Source organism: Pteropus medius, unplaced genomic scaffold (genome assembly GCF_902729225.1).
Source record: "Pteropus medius unplaced genomic scaffold, Ma_sr-lr_union100, whole genome shotgun sequence".
Lineage (NCBI taxonomy): Eukaryota > Metazoa > Chordata > Mammalia > Chiroptera > Pteropodidae > Pteropus > Pteropus medius.
This window is the reverse complement of record NW_024349802.1, coordinates 7,902,194-7,926,134: the sequence shown is the minus strand read 5'-3', so window position 1 is coordinate 7,926,134 and position 23,941 is coordinate 7,902,194. Positions and strand designations below refer to the sequence as shown.

General features: G+C 41.0%; 1 protein-coding gene across 4 annotated transcripts in view; it reads left to right on the top strand.

The window, feature by feature from the left end:
• The window catches only part of TRPC7 (transient receptor potential cation channel subfamily C member 7), a 126,143-nt gene that overhangs the window by 26,343 nt on the left and 75,859 nt on the right, over window positions 1–23,941 (top strand). For 2 of the 4 annotated variants that reach the window (XM_039836096.1, XM_039836095.1), the window contains exon 3: window positions 14,918–15,100. The exons of the other annotated variants lie outside the window; for them this stretch is intronic. In XM_039836096.1, the coding sequence (XP_039692030.1) occupies window positions 14,918–15,100 (183 nt within the window). The remainder of the gene's footprint in view (window positions 1–14,917; window positions 15,101–23,941) is intronic. 4 annotated transcript variants of the gene reach the window in all.

Here is a 23,941-nt window from a genome sequence, read left to right as displayed (position 1 = left end):
ATGCTTTTTGGACTCTCTATGCCTTTGCTTATGCTATGTTCCAATTTAGAATGCACTTCCTCCACCTCCTGAACTAGGTAAATCTGATTTACCTTTCAAGACTCAGCAACAACTTGTCTCCTCCAGGGCAACTTCCCTGAATACTCAGACAGGGCTAAGAGGCCATCTTTGATGTTGAGGTCCCAAAGCACTGAGCCTACCTAACTAAGTTCCTTTATCAATCAGTTATCGCCACAATAATTTTGTGTAACAAATCACCCCAAAACTCAATAGTCCACACATCATCATTTACTGTCATGTTCACAAGTCTGTGGGTCACAAGAGGCGGCTGCTCTACAAGCCTCACTCTGGGGCTCAGGGTAAAAAGGTAGTGGCAACCTAGGTCACATTATTCTATGGGTAAAAGACAGAACTCCCAGAGGACCAAGGGAAAAATGCATGATGCCTTAGGTTTAGAAGCCGCACACTGTTATTTTGTTGGCTAAAGTAACTCCCATGACCAAGCCCAACATCAATGGTGAAGGAAGTATACTGGTCTCATGCAGAAGGGGAGGAGGAAGCAGATCTCCAGTAAATAATCAACAAATCTAACACAGTGCTTATCTCATAGATGGTAACTATCTTCCTAGTTGCTCAAGCCAAAAACCTCAGTCATCCTATCTCTTTTTCTTCATATCCAATTCATCAACAAATCCTCTTGGTGCTATCTTTCAAAGATGTCCAGAATTCTACACTTCTCACCCCTTGACTATTTACCTTTCTGATCCAGGCCATCTTTATCTCTCCCCTGGGTAACTGCAAAAGCTTCTTAATTGGTCTTCATGCTTCTGCTCTTGTCCATTACAATCTATCCCATCTCAGCAGCCACACTGATCCTCTTCAAGCATATCAGATCATGTTAACTCTATTTCTTGAGAAACCCTCCAATGACTCCCATCTCACCAGAGTAAAACTACATTCCTGGCAAGTGCCTATGAAGGCTTTGGCCATCTGTCCTTTGCTATTCCTCTGGCCTGAATTCCTGCTATCCTGCTTGCCTACTTTGACCCAGTAACTGGCATCCTCAACAGTCCTCATAAACACCAGACACTCTCCTTCTTTGCACTGGTGACCCTCTGTCTGGAACACCCTTTCCTCATTAATCTATGTAGTTCCTCCGCTTTTGACAACTTCAATTCTCTATCCAAAATCACTCCTTCAGGGAGTTCCTGCCTCTATATAAAAGAGCAATCAGCAGTCGCCATGCCCCCAATAAAATATAAGCTCCATGAGGTCAGGAACTCTGTCTGTTCTGCTTATCTCAAAGGTTTAGAACAGTGCCTGGAACAGAGTGGGTACTCAATGAATATTTGTTGCATGAACGACTAGCACTTCCACATAATAGTAAAACAATTGGCTTGGGTGCCATCTCCCCCATAGGTGAGCAGTAACCACGTCTCACTCCTCCTTGCATCTCCAGCACTGGGCACAGCTTCCAGAACACAGCAGGCTCAATAAGCTCCTGCTGAACTGAGTGAAACATCATTTTAAGGATGGATTACTGGAACGCACTCAAGCTTTTGAGCTAACAGGCTCATACTATTTCAACTGCTTACCAACCGGGTTTATTTGAAAGCAAATGTTTTCCTAGGAATTACTTTGAGACTGGGTGTAAAGAAACTCAGGGCTAATTCGCAGAAAAAGAGCGACCCTCATGACGCTCGGACGTAGACCTTCAGTGTCTAACTTTCCCTCTGGTCTGTCAGCTCCGTGAGGGCAGCAGCCAGGCCAGCCTCAGTCTTCACTGGATCTCCAAGGTCCCAGCACAGTGCTTAGCATGTGGTAAAGCTCTATTCATTTTTGTTGGTTAATGAAATCATGATTAATGAATACATGAGTTCTTCCACGAGCCAATCCATGAACCAAAGTGGCTTAGGTGTGCTTGTAGATGGAAGCTTTGGAAGGATCCAAAAACAGAAAATTGTTAATTCAGCACTCTTTGCAGCTATATTGTATGCTTCAGTTCCAACAGAACAAACAGACCCCCAAAATGCTTGCTAAAATCCAGTGTACTATGAACAGCAGTCACCATGTCCCTTTTGGAATTCAGCTGGCATAAGCAATACCATCTCATCCTGCCACTTTCAGTTTCTCTGTGTATCTGTAGAATGAGCTGCAAAGTCCTCCAGCCACCGCAATGAGGAAACTGTAAACTCTCTGCTTCCTTCCTATTCCCATAACTTCTCATGCACCATGAAGACAGTGATCCTGGATGAGGTATGGGCACCTGTTACAGAATACAGGATGACCCCCTGGTGGAAGTCATAAGACCAAAAAAGATGCTGGGGAGTAGACAGACTAGCACTGTGATAAGAAGCTAAGGGCCTTGGGAGCAACAGGAATGACCGGTCCCATTAAGGATGACTTCCACTCTGACTCTGGCTGCCCACACACCTGTTGGTTACAGAGTATGAGGCACACTCAGCACCCTGAGCTCAGCCAGTCTCACCTCCTTGGCCATCCCCTGTGTGTGGATGCACAGGGCACTGCCTTACTCAGTTTCAGTACCTCTGCCTCTTACCAAGAGGCCCTCGTCTCTCTCTTCCTCTTTGCCAGGAAGGATCTTGAAACTGCCCTTCAGGGTGCTGCTCAGAGTTTTAGAGCACATGCCAGGGCAGTTGGTATTTTTCTCAGATGACTACTTCCCAGTCTTAAGATTATAAAATTTGGAGTCAGCCATACACAAGTGCAAATCCCAACTGCCACTGAAGTCTCTGACCTTGTTCTCCTATCTATAAAAAAAGAATGATGACAATATCTACCTCCTGGTTTTGTCATGAGAATTCAATGAGCTAAATATACAAAGCATGCAGCCCAGGGCCTGGCATATAATAAACATTTAATAAATTACTAATAGTAGTAACTATAACAGTCCTATTTTTAATATTGTCTCCCATTCTAATGGGCACAGAGATCAACTAATCATACTTATGTGGCTAACCGATGTGGGGACAGGGCAGGAAGGCAGAGGAAAGGTGGAGCTGCTTCTATTGCAAGTGAACTATTGGGCTCCCTGACGGTCCTTCTTTCTCTTTCAACTCACACAGCCCGACTGACTTCCTAAGTCACAGCCTGAAGCAATCACTCCACAATGGAGCTGTAGGACCTTCACTGTCTATCTTTGCCTCTGGTCTGCCAGCTCCATGAGGGCAGCAACTATGTCTGCCTCACTCTCCACTGACTCACAATGACCTTTGATTGATAGAGAAGGAGAGACAGAGACAGATAAACAGAGGGGTATGGGACGGAGGGATAGAACAAGAAGAGAGAACATTCGGAGAGAGGGAAGAGAGCCCTGGAGTCTCCTAGGGAGGCCAGGTGGCTGGAAGGTATGGGGATTGGGCAAGGTTCACACAGGCAGGCTTGCCTTCCAGTCTTGGTTCCCTGTGGTTCCAGCAGAAAAGGCAAAGCTGAGAAGACGCTCTTCCAGGTACTCAGCAAGAGAGAATCAAGCAGCGTTTTTATCTGGGTAAGAATGTGTAGAGAATAGACATGAATTCCTCTCTAGATGCATTAGCACATTCATGTGTATTATTTAACCATGAGAAATTATATAAAACATTGGATAATGTGCATAACCTGTGCATAACCATGCTATGGTTAAAGTAGTTAGTAACCACACGGTCCACACACTGGTGAATGTTCTCTCCTCTCTGAGCCTTTGCACCTGCCAGTCCCTCTTCTTGGCATGTCCATTCCCCATTACCTGCCTCACTCTATTAGCTCTATTCATCTTCAGGTCTGTTTATACTCTGCCTCCTCCTGAAAGTCCCCTATAGCCGGGTGGCATGTCTCAAGGCACTTATGTCACCTTGTGGGCCTTACCCGGTTACTTGTCATTCTCTCTAAAAAGACTCTGAGTTCCTCAAAAGCAAAGACTATGATTTATTTAAGTCTGTATCCCCAGTGCCTGGCACACAGTGGGCACTCAAATATACTTGCTGAACTAGTGAATAAAAAATACTTGAGTTGTTTATCTGTTTCCTTGAGAGACAGCCTCTACTCTGCTTAGGCAAGCCTCTGAATCCATCGGAGGAGACTTGTTACAAAATCAACAAGCGGAGCAATCTATTACTTCAGAGACTTCACAATGTCATGATGCTGGATTAAGGAGCCCCTTACAATGTCAGTAGCTGCCAATTGAGTAAACCGAAAATCAAGTCGGAAACCAAAGTATCAATAGAACATTGTCAACATTGCCTGGCTAAAAAAGCCAGTGCAGTTACCTGCAGATTCAGGCTCAGTGCCCAGGGACCTGCACCTGCACTGTGAATTATCAAGGACTCTGCTCCAACCCATGCTCCCAGCTTCTGTTCTGCTGTGCTGCCTGCACCTTCCTCCTGAGGACTGACACAGGGTGAAGCTGTGGCATTGAATCCAATGAGGTATGAGTCAGCTTTGTTAGAAAAAAGTACCTGAAGATCCATACCCCAAAAGAAATTGCTGTGTTTATACCCTCTAACCTATAAGCCATATAACATAACATTGGCTAATACTTGTCATATATTGTGTTAAGCAACTGAAATGAATTATTTTGTTTAGCTTATTCCTTGCAACAGCCCTTTCAAGTAAATAGCATTATCACCCTCATTATGCAGATTAGAGCACACAGAGACATTAAGTTATACACTCAAAATCATATAGCCAGTATACAACAGAACTGGGATTTGAATCCAGACACTGATTCTAGAGCCCAAACACTAACTATCCACTCATCCTTCTCATTAAAAGACTGATCAGGCTTGTTCTGAAAAATTCTAAGATCATCAATGGCTCACATACAATCATCTTTCCCTAATCCTGAAACTCTTAAAACACAGAGACCCCGTTGGGAAATGCACAGAGTAAATTCAGGATTAATAAAGGAAGGCCTCCCGTAGAAAGCAAATAATAAACTCAAGGAGGCAGCAGGTAACCAGTGGCAGAAGTGGAAAGTCGGCCCTTTGAGAGGGTTACTGGAGCAGGGAGCCAGCCTTATCACGCTCTACTTTTGGGGCAGAACCCTGGATTCTGAGGACCTCGGAGCCATCTAAATCCCCCTGAGAAAACAAAGGGGAGAAATGCTAACTACATGACTTATGTGCTGAACCTGAATCACCTTCCTTGGATCTGCATTCCTACATGGAGATTAAATGCTAAGGGATATCTGCCTGTTACGATCCTTCAGAGTATGGGCTTATTGATATGGTGAAGGTTAATGAAACCATTAAGTATATGCATGAAAGCTAAAATGTGGACTGAAGCTTTTCAATTTTCATCTGCAATAATGAGCACCAGGCTCAGGTTCTAACTGAGCACCTGACATTCACTAATCATTTCAGCGATTCTAGTTACAATTAATAAGGGCTCAGCCATGTGTGTTAAATCTTCACATTCCATTTTCTCATCCATCAACTGAGTAAGGGGACATGTAGAAAGGATTGCTGGAGGACAGGATGTGGCTTTAAAGTCCTTTCTTAGCTAAAAGGTATTGAGCATGACCTATGTGCCTGCCCAGCACTGCGCTATGCACTTCACCTGCTTTGCCTCACTGACTCCTTGCAATGTAATTTAAGTGCTTTAATCCTTCTTTATGCCATTGCCACTGTCTCTCAAATCATCTCTCAGAACCTACAATCGATTCTCCATAAGACTCCTCATATCCCCACTCCATTCTCACATTCCCCTCCTTCATCTCCAGGTACCCTCCCACTTCACCATCCGAAAGCCGTAGTTCCTCCTCAGTGAAATCTCCCGTCATTGCTCCTCCTCTTAGAGATGCATCACCTTCTTGCTCTTCCTAAAGATTGAGTCCACTAAGGACACACTTCCCCAGCAGCCTTCTCAAGTGAGACAGACAGGATTTGCTCCCACAGTCCTTGTACTATGGAGCATAAAAAGTAGATGTATCTCTCTTGATATTCTTTATCATTTCCAGATCTTTCTCCTTGTCTCCACCTTAAGAATATTGAGCTTTGAATCATATTTCATCAAATTATATCACCCATTAACCCTCATCATTGCAGTCTACAGCAATGGGTCACTCTGTCATTTCTCCATAGTTTTAGTTTCTGCTATTTAAATTCTTAGCACTTCAGCATATACACAGATCATCCTTCTAACACCCTGGCTTAGTTTTAATAAACTCATCTCTTCCAGTGGCCTAACTTTAGTCACCATGAGCCTACTTGAGCCTACAGCTGTCATCAATAAGTGCAAACTCTCCATAATCCAAGCGTCACATCTCATTCTCTCTTGACTACTTGCTCAAATTTTCCATCTCCCTCTAATATCCCAATTCTGTCAATCTTTTGCCTCTCCCCAGGACCTCCAACTCACTAATCTAAACATCTTTTTCTTTATACACTTAATTTTTAGAGCATTTTTAGTTTCACGCCAATATTGAGCAGACGTATGGAGTTAACACACACCCCTTACCCGCACACGTGCGCACGGTCTCCTCCATTATCAACAACCCCACACAAAGTGGTATATTTGTTACAATTGATGAACCTACATTGACACTATCACCCAAAGCCCATCGATTATATAAAGGTTCACTCTTGGTGTTGTACACAGGTTTGAATAACTGTGTAACGACATGTACCTACCATTATAGTATCATTCAGAACAGTTTCACTGCCCTGAAAATCCTCTCCTCTGTGCTACACCTATTCATCCCTCCCTCCACACTAAGCCTTGGAAACCACTAACATTTTTATTGTCTTCATAGTTTTCTTTTCCAAAATGTCATATAGTTGGAATCATACAGTATGTAGCCTTTTCAGACTGGCTTCTTTCACTTACTAATATGCATGTAAGGTTCCTACATGTCATTTCACAGCTTGATAGCTCATTTCTTTTTAGTGCTGAATAGTATTTCATTGTCTGAATGTACCACAGTTTATTTATCCAGTCACCTACCGAAGGACAATTTGGCTGCTTCTAAATTTTGACAATTATGAATAAAACTGCTATAAACATCCACGTGCAGGTTTTTGTGTGGACATAGTTTTTGACTCCTTCAGATAAATACTGAGGAGCACAACTGCTGGATCATATAGTATGAATATGTTCAGTTTTATAAGAAAATGCCAACTTTATATTTAAAGTGGGTTTCTTGCAGACAACATATAACTAGTTGGGTCTTGTTTTTCTCACCATCTTTCCACTTTTCTTCTCCCCTGGAAGTCCTGTATCCCTTCATATCAGCTTCAGTTCCATGAACTATCATTATAATCTCTGTCACAAACACCTCAACTCCTCTGCCCTTTTCTTGTTGTATTCTTTGTAATACAATCCTGATAAAATCTAATTCTCTACCTACTCCATGCCAGCACCCAGGGAGGTAAATGTGGTTGAAAAACATCAACCATATCAGCTAGGCTCATTTTAAATTTCTGACCATGAACCTCAAATGGGCCCTTAATGTTCTCCAGCAATCATATCCTATCTCCCTAATCCATTTACTCTTAAATTCCCTTAAAAACCATTTCAGACCTCCTCTCCTCAAATTTCTATCATTTCCTCTCCAATTCTTACTCTCAGCTGGTAACTTTTCTTCCTTTTTCACTGAAAAAAACTGAATAGAAAGAAAATTCCCACTACCAATGCATCCACCTACTAGCATCCTCATCCATATACTTGACTTTCCTTCTACTATAAACCATATGTGATTCTATCTAAATTCATTTCTCCACATATATACTATATCCAATCATCCATTATATGTGCTATGAATTAACATGATGATCTACTGTTATTATATACAATGATTAGCATAATTATCAACTGTAACATTCCCATCAACATATAAAATACTATGATTTCTCCAAACAGGTGGAGGGAGGGAGGGAGGGATGGAGGGAGGGACAAGAGACAGAAGAAAGAAAGCTTCTTTTGACCCTTCTCCAGGTACTTATCCATTTCCCTGCCCTCCTTTGCAATAAAACTCCTCAAAAGAGCTGTCTATATAACTGGCTCCAATTCTTCTCTTTTCTCATTCTTTAATTCTCAACCAGCCATGCCCTCTACTCTCCCAAAAGTGCTCCCATCAAGGTGACCAACTACCTCCAAGTTGCTAAATCCAATGTTCAATTCTCAGTCCTCCTATTATTTGGGAATAATAATACTATCAGCTTTATAGGGTAAATGTAATCATCTAATGAAATACCAAAATGTTTAGAATACTTTTATTGTAAACGATTACTGTAATCGTTTCTTAAAAAAACTCGGCCTAAATGTCAAAAGCAGAAAATCTTCCAGGTTTACAATATGCACATTTATGTTAATTTATCCTAATTTTTACTTCAGTTGGAGCTTTCAATAAACATTCCTTCTCTCTGAAGAGAAGAGAGGGGGGAGTAAATTTGAGGCCCACACTCCCACACTCTTTTTCAATCTAATTTCTAAGGTCTCCATTGAGGAATGAGTGTTAATTATCCTGTATTATGTGGGTGTCTCCATAGCATCAGTCTGAGAAATTAATTTAACTTTTGACCAATGAGAGTAATATGCTTCTCTCTTTTCTAATTTAAGTTTGTCAGTAGCTTTGAAAAGGTTTGAGAGTTGGGGTTTTTGACCAAAGTCAAGGAAACTAATAATTTCCTGAAATTAGTGCTGTCAAAACAATAGTATCAGCACCAACAATTCAAAAATATCAACACACCATGTTAAATGGTTTTGGTTTGTTGTCTGTGTTGGAAGCAGAGATTAATCTCAATAATAAATGAGTTTGTGAAACTTATGGACCAAAAGGAAAGGGAAGAAATTCTGGACAAGCAGAAAATCAAAGAATCTGTTAACACCTGTGTTGAGCAGAGCACAAGAAATGGTAGATGAATATTCAAAAACTGTTCAATACATTGACCAAATAAAAAGCTCTGAGCCAATAATTCTAGGTTGAAGCCAGCAAAAGAATTATTGGCAACATAGTTCCTAGAAATAATATTTTGTAAATCTTCAAACCAATGTAAAAGCAAGTTGCTGACCATTTTATTAGTAATATTAATAAATATGTCTAAGATAAGTATTCATTCAAGAGTAAATCTGTATTTGCAAACATGCTTGTCTATGTAGAAAATTCCAAGGAATCTGTAAAGCACCAGTATGTGAAGTTAGCCAGGTCATAGGGATATAAGGTCAACACACAAAAGATCAATCATATTTCTACATACAGTAACAAAAAATTAGAAACCAAACACTTTGAAAAATATTTCCAACAGCTAAAAAATGAAATATTTAGATATGTGTCTTGTTAAACATATGTAGCATCTACATGTTGAAAGCTATAAAACATTAATGAAAGAAATCAAAGAAGAGCTAAATAATGGAGAAATATCCCATGTCCATAATTTGGATGATTCAGTATATTGTTAAGATGTCAGTTCTCCCCAAACATATCTATAGACTTAACACAATTCTAATAAAAATTCTAGCAGAATTTATTGTGGATATGAACAAGCTTATTAAAAATATATATATAAAGGAAAGAAAAGAGAAAAGCCAAAACAATTTGAAAAATAAAAGGCAAAGTTAGAAGACTCAAAGTACCTCATTTTAAGATTTAATATAAAGCCATAAAAATAAAGATAGTGGATACTAGTGAAATAATAGATATATAGATCAAGGAAACAGAATAAAGAACACAGAAATAAACTTATACAAATATGGCCAACAATTTTTGGCAATTGTGCAAAAGCAACTCAATGAAGATAAAATATTTCAACAAATGAAGCTGAAGCATATGAACATCCATATGCAATAAAAGGAACTTTGACCTATACTTTATATCTTATACAAAAGTTAACACAAAATGGTTCACAGACTTAAATATAAAACCTAAATTATAAAACTTCTAGAGGAAAATATTGGAGAAAAAAATATGTGTGACCTTGTGTTAAGAAATCCCACTTTAGTAAATAAAAAAAAGCTATGACACCAAAAGTATAATTATAAAAGGAAAAAAAAGTGATAAATTGGACATCACCAAAATTTAAAACTTCTATTATTTGAAAGATACTGTTAAGAGACTGAAATCACATACTGAGAGAAAATATTTAGAAACCTTATCTTTTTTTTATCAATTACAGTTGACATACAATATTAGTTTCAGGTATACAACACAGTGATTAGACATTTATATAACTTATGAAGTGATCACCCTGATAAGTCTAGTACCCACCTGACACCACGATTTATTATTATAATATTATTGGCAATACTCCCTATGATGTACTTTACACCTCCATGACTATTTATATAACTAGCAATTTGTACATCTTAGTTCTTTCCCCACTTTCATGCATCCCCCCAACCTCCAACCCATCTGGCAACCATCAAAATGTTCTCTTTATCCATGAGTTTGTTTGTTTTGTTTGTTTTAGAGTCCACAAATAAGTGAAATCATATGGTATTTGCTTTTCTATGTCTGACTTATTTCACTCAACATACTACCCTCTAGGTCTATCTCTGTTGTTGCAAATGGCAAGATCTAATTCTTTTTTATGGCTGAGATAATACTCCATTGTATATATGTACCACTTCTTCTTTGTCCATTCATTTATTGATGGACACTTAGGTTGCTTCTATATCTTGGTTATTGTAAATAATGCTGCAATGAACACAAGAAAGCATATGTCTTTTTAAATTAGTGTTTTGGATTTCTTCAGATAAATACCCAGAAGTGAGATCGCTGGGTCACATGGTAGTTTATTTTTTAATTTTTTGAAGAACCTTCATACTGTTTTCCATAGTGGCTGCACCAATTTACAATTCCACCAACAATGTACAAGGGTTCCCTTTTCTCCACATCCTTGCCAATACTTGTTGTACAAACCTTATCTCTTAAGAGGAATTATATGCAGAATATATATTAGAACTCTCAACACTCAATAAGAAAATAAACTCAATTTTTAAAAAAATGGACAAAGGATTTGAAAAGAGACACTTCATCAAAGATACAAAGATGGCAAAAAAGCGCATAAAAAGGTGCTCAATGTCATTAGGCATTAGGGAATATAAATTAAAACCACAATGAGATAACACTACACAGAAATTAAATTGACCATATCAAGTGCTGGCAAGAATATGGAATAGCTGGAACACCCATAATTTGTTCGTGGTAATGTAAAATGGTACAACCATTCCAGAAACAGATTATAATGATTGCCAATGAAACATAATCTCTGCAAGAAGGAAGACAGGGACCTAAGAGGAATGAAAATCAGTGAAAAGGTGGTATGGTCAATGGCTTGTAGGAATCAAAGGAATGCTAGAGGTAGGGCCTCACCGGGAGTGAACTGGACATACAAGCGGTAGTGACAGATAGAGGGAGACTTGAACTGAGGATCATGGCTATACTGGCAACAACTAAGAGAATGAACGATGGAGTTAGAGGTTGCCGATAAGGTTGTTAGAAAAGATGTTGTCAAGGAAATGAGAAAACAGAGTAACAGGAGGGTCATCTTCCTAGGTATTGAAACCACCAAAAACAACAGAAGCAGTAATGTTAGGAGAGTGACAGTGAGACAGGAGCAAACATCTTCAGGGAAGGTGAGAGAGTGACACAGAGATGAGTAAATGACTAATATAATGGTCCCCCAAATCCACAGTTTCGGTTTCCACAGTTTCAGCTACCCACAGTTAACCACAGTCCAAAAATATTAAATGGAGAAGTCTAGAAATAAACAATTCATATGTTTTAAACTACACACTGTTCTGAGTAGCGTGTTGAAATCTCACGCCATCCTACCTGGGACGTAAGTCATCCCTTTGTCCAGAGTATCCACACTGTATACCTACCCACCCGTTGGCCACTTAGTACCATCTCAGTTATTGGATCAACTTTTGTGGCATCACAGTCCTTGTGTTCAAGTAATCCTTACTTTACTTAATAATGTTACATTCACATAAGTTTTATTATAATTGTTATTTCTTTGTTGTTGTTAATCCCTTACTATACCTAATTTATAAATTAAATGTTATCATAGGTATGTATGTATTTTAAAAACATAGTAAATATAGGGGTCTGTACTATCCACAGTTTCAGACATCCACTGGATCTGTGTTGGGGATATGTGTTGGAACATATCCCCTACAGATAAGGGAAGACTAGCATATAAGGAAAAGTGGATTCAGTCTATTCGTTTATCTTTCTGAATCTCAGTTTCTCCATTTGTAAGTATGCTGGTAGACCTTCCATCACGAGGTTTTTACAAGGATTGAGAGTGATAAGCAAGTAGAACATCTGTCACCCACTATAACTGGCAGACTTCGATGTGCAGGAATATTAAGTAAATTTTAAAGGGCATCTGCTAAGTCTCAGATGTGTCTCATTCACCTCCAACTAAAGTTGAGGAGTGTGCGTTAGAAGGCTCACTGAGCTCAGGGTCACCCATGACAAACCATAGTCATCATAATCCCCCAGAGATGGTCACCTAAGGCTCTCTCCGGTAAGCCTGGGCCAGGCCATGACCCTCCTCTGTGTAGCTATTCATATCCACGTCATCTCCGTCTTCCTGGCAGACACAGGGTCTCTTTGTCTCTTCCATCTGCAAACACCAGGCTTGCTGCCTTCCAGCCTGAGTGTTTAATGCAGGAGATAAAAATGTAACTACTTGATCTGGTGTATCTCCCCTTTTTATGGCCAAGCTAGCTGAAAGAACCCAGAGAAGTGAAAATCTCCAGTGAAATGATGCCTTGTATTCTGAACTGCACTGGACCCAGAGACATGCAGAGGCTCTGGGGCAGTACACTCTAACTTGCTCCTAGCACAGGGAGCAAGGACCAAGAGCTGGGTCAAGCCCTTTCCACTTCTTTGCTGTATCCTTCCATGCATTTAGCTCTAGATAGGCATTACCACCAAGAGATGAGGTCTTGTCTACTAATAGAGAGGTTTGTGTTTTACCAGGAACAGACATCAATATTCAGAGATTCCTTGTTCTTGAGAAAGAGACAATAAAGTTGATGGAGCAAAGAGCCAAAGATTCAGGGAAACTGTGTTGCAGCAACGGGACTACCAGAGTTGAATGGGTCCATGTGATAAGGTGACCCTTCTTGTCCATTTTCCTGAGCCCAGTGTCCCTTGAACCTCCCACTGCTGGTTCATCAGGGCTCTCAGAATCTCTTAGCTGGGACAAGCCACGAGCAAGTTTATTTAGCATTACTCTCGTGCAATCCTGAGAGTGGATCCCTAGCCTCCTCTACCTCACACTAGTCAGTGACCACATTTTCTTTGTTCATTGCCAATTTCATTGCCTAGTACATAGTAGGCTCTCAAGAAGGAAGGACGGAAGGAAGGAAGGAAGGAAGGAAGGAAGGAAGAGGAAGGAAGGAAGGAAGGAAGGAAGGAAGGAAGGAAGGAAGGAAGGAAGGAAGAAGGAAGGAAGGAAGGAAGGAAGGAAGGAAGGAAGGGTGTCAGGGATGGAGGAACACACAACGCAGCTCTTTGTGTCACCACCCAGCTCTGTGCTAGGTGCCAAAACCTAGAACATTCAAAGTATCTTCCCCGAATTTTTCTCCATGACAATCTGCCTGAGCTGAGCAGTCATTCATTTTTCTTTCTAGCATTTCCCTTCTTCTCCCTAAATTTTATACATATTAAAAATGGGCGGCCACTCTTGTCTGAAAACATTTTCTTGATCCTTTTCCTAGCTAACAAACATTTACTTACCTCATTCTCTAATGCAAAGTGACATTCTGATGCAGCAAACTGGAAGGAGACAAGAATCATTAAATCAGAAAAATGGCCGATCTCCTGCAGTTTGCTAGGCTCCCACTTACTTGCTGAGGAATCCAAGCTCTGGAAAAGCAAAACTGCACTATTTACCAACTATCAGTTACCAACCTAAAGCTGCTGTCATTAATTAGCACTGAAAGTGATGTTTGTCTCTTGTGTCCTTTCTGAATAGACTCCAAATAGACTTGTTTCAGTTACAAAACCAATAAGAAAGCCTCTAGAGGAAAATATTTTGGGAGAATAGTGGTACGAGAGTGACAAGAAATACTCTTTTGTCCAACATTTTGGATCATTATCTGGAATTGATGCAGTCTGTTTGGGGGAGAGAGAAGTTGGCATGTTACTAGAAAAAGAAGTCAGCCTCTCAAAGATAATTTAGAAAGGCTGCCTAGGGAAGAAAAGAGAGAACTCCAGAGGCAACACGATAAAAAAAAAAAAAAAAAAAAAAAGGGCAAGGTCCAAAATTTTTATTCAATAGTCAAGTAATTTAAGGAGCCATGATTCAACATACAAAAGGATTTGTAGTAAGAAAGAATCCTATTAGATTTAAATTACATTTGGTTTTTAAATTTACAATTTAATAAATTTCCCAGCACATTAAAAAAAGCACACCCATATACATTTTTTCCCCAATTTTAGCACATCAGTTGTATCTTTCCAGTAAACTTCCTGTGTAGAGCAATTACTATTATGGATTGGTGGTAAATGACTGAAGCGTTATTTCCACCAGCCTTAAAAGTTCATTTTTTTACTACTCCTCTCTCAGAATTGAAGGACTGCTGCTTTGAAAGAGCCCAGGATGGGCTTTGGCAAGCATGAGAATCAGAGAACTTGACTGAAAGACAGATTCCTGGGTCTCATTCCAGGAATTCTGACTCAATAAATCTGTGACAGGGCCTGGTACCTGCAGTTTTAGCAGGGATCCAAGGTGACTCTGCTGCAGGTGGCCCATGGAACACATGAATTCTGGCTTAGAGAAGATGTCCTCTAGGCTGTTGTGTCAAGAGAAATTGCCCTGCCTTCTGGACCCAGCACATTCCCTGCTTCAAATGCTCTCCATATCACACTTGGTGAATAGGTACTGATAAATACGACTGTGCTGGGCAAGCCAGTCTGTGGGGCTCAGTGTGACACACCTCTGATTTCTCTTTATTCTATTAGAACGATTACAGGAAGTTATCTATGCAATGCAAGGATTTTGTGGTGGGCGTGCTGGACCTATGCCGAGACACAGAAGAGGTGGAAGCAATTTTAAATGGTGACGTGAACTTCCAAGTCTGGTCCGATCACCACCGTCCAAGTCTGAGCCGGATCAAACTCGCCATTAAATACGAAGTCAAGAAGGTAAGCTTCCCCACCTCTCCTGGCCTTCCCACCTGGCAGGACTACTGACCTAGCTTTGTGTTCATTAATATTTTATGTTCTCACAAGGTGACAGTAACAACACCAATTACTCAACTTCTCTCTAGACAGGGAACTGCCAGCCTGGCAGGACTACTAAGAGCTCCTCTCACCATCCTGTTTCCCTTCTCCCCCAGCCTATCAGGAGAGAGAAAAAGAGCGTGATAGTCATTCTATGAACAGGCTTTGAGCCTCGAGAACCGAAGAGATTTTTTTCAGCCTCTAACCACTGGTAGGGACAATGTCACTATGAGTGTTCCCATCAGCTAGCAGGTCAATACCCAAGTTTTCATCAGAAACATATTACTAAGGTTTTTCAACAGCATGTATTGAGCTTTTTCTGTGTGTCTAGGAACTCGTTATGTAGAAAATGCTTTAGTGTTAAGGCTTTTGTGGGATCCATGGTTCTGGGAGGCTTCGAAGAATTTCACTCCCAAGGCTTATGAAAGTCCACAGTAGGAAGCTTGAGTCAATTTTCATAAGAACAAGCTCGTTCCACCTCCTCAATTGACCTCAAGGTGTCTTTAATGGCCACTAGCACCCAGTAGCTCTCAGACCCACAGTGGCTGGTCAGACTGAGGTCCTAAGGACCAAAACTCAATTATGTGTCCACTTTGGATGTACTCTGGATTCTTTAGAATGTGCTCTTATGTTATATGATGTCAATTCATCCTCATGAAAACTGCAGAGCTCCGAAGATCATGTGTTTAAATATGAATGTGCTGTCCACATAACAAGATAGCTAATCAGTCTTTCAGAATTTATTTTTTTTCCCTAGCTATTTCACAGGGTCAATACTGGGGATATTTTCAAAACCCCCAAAACAGCCTCTGGGTATTTCTCCCCTTGCCTGATTATCTTGTTTGGGGTGAACCATCCTTTAACAACTCACATGTATCTCTGGAATTCATCTAGAGAGAGCTTCCAAGTTTGATAAAATCTTCCTGCCCTTTTACTTTTAACAATAACCAAAAATTTTAAGAAAAACAGTTTTTTTAAAAGATTCTGAGTCCCAAAGATAAAACTGATAAATCATGGGAAGGTGGCCTTAGATTAATATTCAAAAGCATAGATTGATAGGAGGAGAAGAGTCAGGCTGCAGTTTCAAGTACAATCCTATTTTCTGAACTTAGGGAAACTCATTTTTTTAGCCTACCCCAAGAACTCACAGAGGTTTTTCATCAAAGTACAGCAATCTCTCCTGAAGCTGCTGAGATATCCATGGCCTTGAAGGTCAAACAAACCCTACTGTGAATGGTAAAGATGGGTTTGAGCTTCCAGAACCAGAAGCATTTCCTTCCTTCCCCAGGCCAGAGCATCTTCCTGCTTCCCAGCAGAGGGTGAAAGGTGAAGCTGTCTTTGAAAAGCCAAAGAACAGGTGCTTGGCATTTGTAGATTTACATTCACAGTTTTAGATATTTAGGAGCAATTCCAATAACCTATGAAATGTAGGCATTCACAATTTTTCTGAAACATAAATCCAAATCTCTTAGCAAAACGGTCATTGAAGGTAGATGAGTCAGCTAGTCCAGAAATCTGGCCACCACTTCAGAGCTACATGTTCCCCCTCATTGTCAACTACCAAGTACAAAATGGCTGTGGTGATGAATGCAAAGAAAAAGTGAAACTCTCCATGAACATGACGGTTTGGGCCAGAATAAAAAGGTTTTATGAGGAAAATCATTTACTCTAGTGGTATTTGACGAATAGGGGGTCGTAAAGGTCTCAGGAAACAGCCATCATGAATGTCAAGTGCCTGCTGCAATCCGTACGGAGGACGATGATAAACGACCCACATAAAATGTCAGCTTTGCTCATTTCAAAGACCTCCCATCTCTTGAACCGTGTATGCCATCAGGTGACAGCAGACAGACTCACGGTTTTCCTCGACATTTATTCTATTGTTGTTTACCAGTGAAAATGTCCAATATTAAAAAGGCTTATTACTATTATAATGAGAATTCAGTTTTAATTTCTGGACTTTAGCAGGCTGGCCTGTGCACAATCTAACCCTGGGTCACTGAGTGAAGGAACAACTAGCACCGAGGCCCATTCACGAATACACTTTCACAACTGAGATACACACACACAGTCTTACAAATGAAATATAAAACCATGAAAAATTCCTAACACTCTGCCCATGTGATATCAACTCGAACCGTTAATTCACTGATCAAAGCAAACTAGTTGTTCCTGGTAGTTTCATGGGCTGGTAATAGGTGTGACCTTAAGAAAAGGTTTTGTGTTCAAACAAGTCAAATAGACTTCTTTGTTAAAGAAATTACAGAACCTTAATATGCATTGATACTCTAAAAAAAAAAAAAAAGGGAGTATAATATCTATTACTTAACCTTAACCACGGAACTCTATTTCTCATAGAATATCTGGTGAAACGTAACAGTCTTTGGGAAACTCTAACATAGAATCAGCCTATATATCTACGAAGTGCATAAATCTGAATGGGGTGGGTGCCGCCTTGTGGCTGGTACTGCACCCTAGATCCTGTCCTTCATCTGAATGTCTGCCTCTCTTCAGGCACTACCCTAAAGCCTGGTCCCCTGGCTGGCTCAGTCGTAACGTCATCCTCCATTAGATAAAGACAATAGTCCCACCATGGAACATGGGACCACTTGGTAACAAGGAAAGAATCATGAAGTAAGTGTCAGGAGATCAAATTTCTAGCATAATTCTTACAGTTACTAGCCATGTGGTCTTGGGCAAGTCTTTGAAGTTCTCTAGGCCTCATTCCCCAGCTGCAAAATGGACATATGAGTGTGTTTGCTTCACAAAGTTTTCTGTGAACTTTCAAATGAACTGATATGAGGAAATGCTCTAGAAACTAAAGTTCTCTGCAGCAACACGAGGAAGCATCACTGCTGTCATTCAGTGATGTCCTCCTTCCTTGGGATGATAGGGATCCTTTTATCCCTGGAGACATTCCCTAGCTTGTCCTTTGTTATCTCCCCAGAGAATACTAGAAATGTTTCCCCGACTCCCCCGTGTAAGGACATCATGCTTATAGCCTAAAATGTCTCCCAAAAAGACCAAAGGCCCCATGATGACATGGTGATTCTCCATGACCTCTACCTTAAAAGGGTAACTCAGTCTCCTCAATAACCCATGTAGATGTGTCATCTGAAATGTTAAACACTGTGTCTGGAAGGCAGTGTTGGAGAAGTGGCTAAGACGGTACTCTCTGAGGTTAATCCTGGTCCAACCACTTATTCATAAGATCACTTGAGCAAGTCACTTAGCCTCTCTGTGTCTCACTTTCCTCATCTATAAAATTTGAAGAATAATGCTTACTTCATAAGATTACAAGAATTGAATGGGATAAAGTACGTGTGCCTCACCAGCCTGTGGGTATGAATGAGGCAGTATTAATTCACACGTTGTACTGTCCTAGAGTGAATGCCCACATAAGACATTTCTGTTATCCATCTCAGTTCATCCCAACTTTTAAAGGTACAGTCCCCTCAGAAGCCAAACTTGCCTCAGGAAAAAGCAAGGATGCTTCTCTTCCTATGCTGAATCACACTTAAGCTCAAAAGTGACTCCACTGTGCCTCATGGATAAAGAAAACAGCTTTAGCCTGAAGCACCCATATATAGAGACATTAGTCTTCTCCTCCAAGGCCAATCCAAGTAACAGACATCTTGCTGTCTTCTCCATTTCTATCTATCTCTGTCCCCAGGGAACCATGCCTAAATATCCCTCTTTTCTCATTCTGCATATCAACTCTAAATAAATGCTTAGGGCACTTCCATCCTACCAGCTGAAAAGACCTAACATCTCTGAATCTGTTTTGGCTCAGTTGGGCCCAGGCTGCACCCATAAAATAAGCCCAGTGTCTGGCATGTGGTCATTGCTAAGTGACCAGTCACAGAGACCCAGATACAATCCTTGGTGCTCTATTCAACTCGTCTGAGGGCACACATCTGGGCCCTTCACTCTCATGCCTCCCTCTCTCCCTCTTTATAGCTTCTTCATCTCTAGGCTTACAGGGAAGTTATGTTCTTTCTCCTGTATCACTTCTTCCTTCTTCCTAACTCCAAGTCTGTCTTAATGAGGATCAGGTGAATCTCCCGTTCACCGAAAGAACTTTGCAGGCCTGAGTCCTGAGGGCTCAACTGCCAAGAAAGAGTGAGACAAAAAGACCCTAAAGGTCCTATTTTACATGGTAGAGGCCGTAACTCCACCTTCAGAGGAAGTGCATGCCCCTTTGGACATAACTAAGCTACATAACGTCTGCTACAAAAAAAAAAAAAAAAAAAGGAAAAAAAGAAAACACGAAAATTTCTGTTAAAATTGTATTATTCCTATTGCAGAAAACATATCTCTTATCAGGCAATATCACCAGTAAGGATGGTAAGTTCAATCTGACAAGCTGTTTTAGCCATCACCTCTGAGCTGTACAGACACTCATCAGCTTGCTGGGGATCCTGAAGAGAGAGTCTTGCCCTGAAAGAGCCATCAGAGCGGTGGGTGAGGTAAAGACAGGTATGCTATGACTACCGCAGCAGCAGCCCCTGCACTTCACTAGCCGAGCAAAACAGAGTTCACAGCAGTTACCTCTTTTGGACTTCCAGTTCTAGCACCCTGGCATGTGGCTTGATCTGGGGAATCTAATCAAGGTGCCAGCAACCTTTCCTTCAAACTCCTCACTCTCCTTAGGAAGCAGCTCCATTCTGCTGAGCCTTCCAGTCCCTGGATTTTCAAAGGTGTCCTTTCCTGACTCTGCCAAGCTCCTGGTGATTCTTGTCTCAGAAAGCTAGTCTCACATGAAATAAAGACCTGGGACAGGACATTGGGAGGGGGGAGGACTGCAGAGAGAAACCCTCACTAACCCTACTCAGTAACACAACTCCCTTTCTTCACACTGTTGCACTAAGGAAATAATATGCCCTGCGAGTTTCGTACACTTATTCACTCATTTAACAAGCATTCAGTGCTGTCTGTGATACCACCAGCTCTGTGCTGGGCAGTGCAGGGAGACTGAGAAGACCAAGACCCAGGTCTTGCCCTTGAGGGGTTCATGTAGCAATAGAGAGAGATGTGTGAACAAAGGTTTGCTATCCCGTCTGGACAGGGCAAACAGGAATGGGAAGTGGGCAGAGGAAGCACTGACCAGCTCAGTGTAGACCTTGGGAAAAGTTTCCCAGAAGAGAAATGCTTAAGACAGGGCTTAAAGGATGAGAAGTGCTGAATGGGATGGCAACTTAGGCAGAGAAAGGTGAAAGTCAAAAAGTCACAAACACCTAAGAGTGGCATGTGCAGGGAACATGTTTAGAGAGGGATGAGTGTTTCCCTGTGGCTGTTTCACTGTGGGAAAGAAAGAGAGTGGAAAGCTTGTCAGAACCAGATCCCGGAGGGCATTACATGCCATGCACAGGCACTTGGACTTTATCTTGCTAGCAGTATCCAATAGAATGTTCTGTGATGATGGAAATCCTCTATTTTCTACTCTCTAATATGGCAGCCTCTAGCCTCATATGGCAAATTAGCACTTGAAATATGGTTGATGTAATTATGAAGCTGAATTCTTACTATTTTAAAATTAAATTTCAAAAGCCACATGTGGCCAGTGGTTAGCAAATTGACAGCATAACTGCATACCCTCTCTCATACATTCAACAAGTTTCCACTGAGTGACTATAAAGTATGCTGTGCTGATCACTGGGGACATGATGGTGAATAAAAATGACATAATGTTAGTCATCACGGGGAAGACATAGTAATCAAAACATAAGACCAATAAATTGTAATACTGCAATTAAAGTGAGTGTTGTAAATGTGTAGAACGTGATATTATCACTTCTAAAAGCAGATGTGACCTGATCAGGGAGGTCAATGATGGCTTCTCTGAGGAATTTAGGCTTGCTCTGAGAAGAAATGAACCAGAGATGGAGAGGACATTTCTGGCTGAGAGAACGTGTTCAAAGGCCCTGTGGTGAGAACATAGCATGTAAGAAGAAATGAAAGAAGGTGAACATGGTCGAGCTACAAGGCATGAGCAAGAGTGGGGTGTGACATGAGTACAACTAAGCAAAGAGAGACCAGACCATGCGGAGGTTTGTATACCATGCTAAAGGATTTTCTTTTTGTTCTTTAAGACTAGGAAGCCATTTACAAGCCAAGTGGTTGTAAAAATGTGGCTAGATGGAGAGACAGCTTTTCCTCTGCTGGATATGGATGCAGCATTATTTGTTGGGGAAAAGGAACAGGATATTAATCAAGACAGGTGAAGTTATACTATGTTGACAAGCAAAACCAAAGTTGTAGTGGCTTCTAACAAAAGGAGGTTTATTTATCGCTCATCCTAGTTCTATCTAGGAACAGAATCCACTGAGGAACCCACGCTGATAGAATAGCCACCACCTCAAATGTTTCCACCCTGCTAAAGGGAAATCCAGCTCTGGACAGTCTTGTACCAGCAATTAAATACTGTCACCTGGAAGTGACACACATTGTTTCTGTTTACAACTCATTGTTAACAATCAGTCACATCACTCACCCCACCACAAGAAGGGCCAGGGTATATAACCCTGCCATACATCTGAAAGGAGAGAAAAATGGAGTTACTTGGCAAATAGCATTAATGACTACCGAAAGGAGAAAAGCTGAGGAAATGCATATTGAAGTTAGTCTTAACTTCTCTGTAAAGAGGAAGCAGAATCACCTTCTGAGGTAGAAAGCAGCCTGAAAAAAGTTTTTTAAAAATTTCAGAAAAAATTCTGTGGAGATGAGAGAGTGAAACGGTAGATCCAATAGCCCAGCCAAGACTGGAGATTGTAAATTAGTTGGTATAGCCTGTGTTCTTAATAAAAATGAAAAAATCTCTACCAAAAAAAATGGTAAGACGTCAAGTCAGTGTCCTCCATGAACCTCAATTCTCTGCTGTCACCTTCATTTCAAAATTCCTTCATAGACAGAAGTGCACAAAATGTGCCCACAGGGCACAGCACCCAGAAGGTTCCCCTCAGAGAAGAAAGCTGAGGAGGGAAGAACAAGCTTAGAAGTGAGAAGGGGGCCAATTCCACTCACATCACCACTCTGTCTAACCCCAGAAGTCTTTGATTCTTCCTTCTAAAAATCACCATCTTGTGAACATTTTATAGTCATGCTGTAAACGGGCCCATTTTTATATCTGGAAAAACTCAAAGGAAGAGAAAATAGAACCTGCTGGGTTGCAATATAGTGTTATGGCTGGAAGCCTGCCTGCTCAGGCTCTCCACTTACTAAATATGTGGCTTTAGATAAGTTACTGAATCTGCTGGCCTGCAGGGCCCTCCCAGGTAAGGCAGACACTGCTCCAACTTGCAAGAGCCTTCTGGCCTAAATCTGTGCTATGAGACACAATGAGGCCCAGCAGTAGATGCACAACTGGCTGAACTCCTCGTCCTAGCATAGTGACCATGGGTAGGGACACTAGAGAGAAGGCAGATGACCTCTGCTGGAGTTCTGTTTCATTTCCTCCAACTGCACAGAGCACAGGGCCAGTGAGCAAAGGGAACCTGGGGACACTGGGGTTTCCTAGAGGACGTCTGAGAGGTCAGTCATAAGCTCACATGCTCTGAGCTGACATTCTCCCCACTGTGCTTTCCTGCTGAAGCATCATTTTAACAGATGCTCATCAGAGGTAAGAAGATCAGAGTTGTCAGAAACACAGTCTGGCTGGTCAGGCACTACACCAAACTGCACCACAGGGTGCCCACTAGCTGCCAAACGCGGCTGGAATCCACTGGTGTCGAAAGCATCAGTCAGCATCCTCTTTGGGGATTCCTCTTGGCACTTCTGTAACCCTAGCCTGGCCACATGGCACAAAAATGATTAATGTCCATTCATCATTTGGCTCAGAGGGGCTATCTTTTGCATAGAAAAGTTTTGTTTTCTCAAACAAAAAATCTCAATAAGGACTAATCCAAGTATGTATATGTGTGTGTATATATATGTATATATATGTGTATGTGTATGTACGAGTGTATACGTATATGTGTATGCATGAATGTATGTATGTGTATGTATGTATATGTATACGTGTGTGTGTGTGTGTGTGTGTGTGTGTGTAATCTCCATCGCTTTTCTGCCTGGAAAACTCTCAGAAAATGAAAAACAGAACATGTTAGACAAAAGCACAGTGTTGTGGCTGGAAGCCTGACTGTACATGTTCAAATCCCTAATCCCTCAATTGTCCTACTAAATACATGGTTATAGACAAGTTTTCTGTCTCTGGGCCTCAATTTTCTTATTTGGATAATGGGAACAAATAATAGTACTTAATAAACAATAATCAATGTTCATTAACATATATAATGTAGCTAGAACATGGTAAGTGCACAATAAATGATACTTAATGGAAGCTGCCTGCCATGTTGGCTTTACAAGCAGAACTACCCTTAAGACTAAACAAGGTGTCTCAACCTCAGCACTACTGACAATTGGGGCCAGATAGTTCTTCACTGTAGGCACTGCCCTGTGCATTACAGGGTATTTAACAACATCCCTAGCCTCTACCAACTAGATGTTAGTAGCGCCCTCCTCGCAAGCGGTGGCAACCAAAACTATCTCCAGACAAAGTCTCTAATGTCCCTGGGAGAAAGGGTGAGGACAATATTATCCCTGTTGAGAATCTCTAGGATAGTTTTCAGGTTCTAGAGCATAACCCCTTAACCATAAACCCCTGAGAAGAGAGACTACAGTTCTCCAAGGATGCACTGCATCTCTCTAGACCAAAGGCATGGTTAGATCAAGCTCAAAGTCATTATATCTCTACAACAAGCTAAA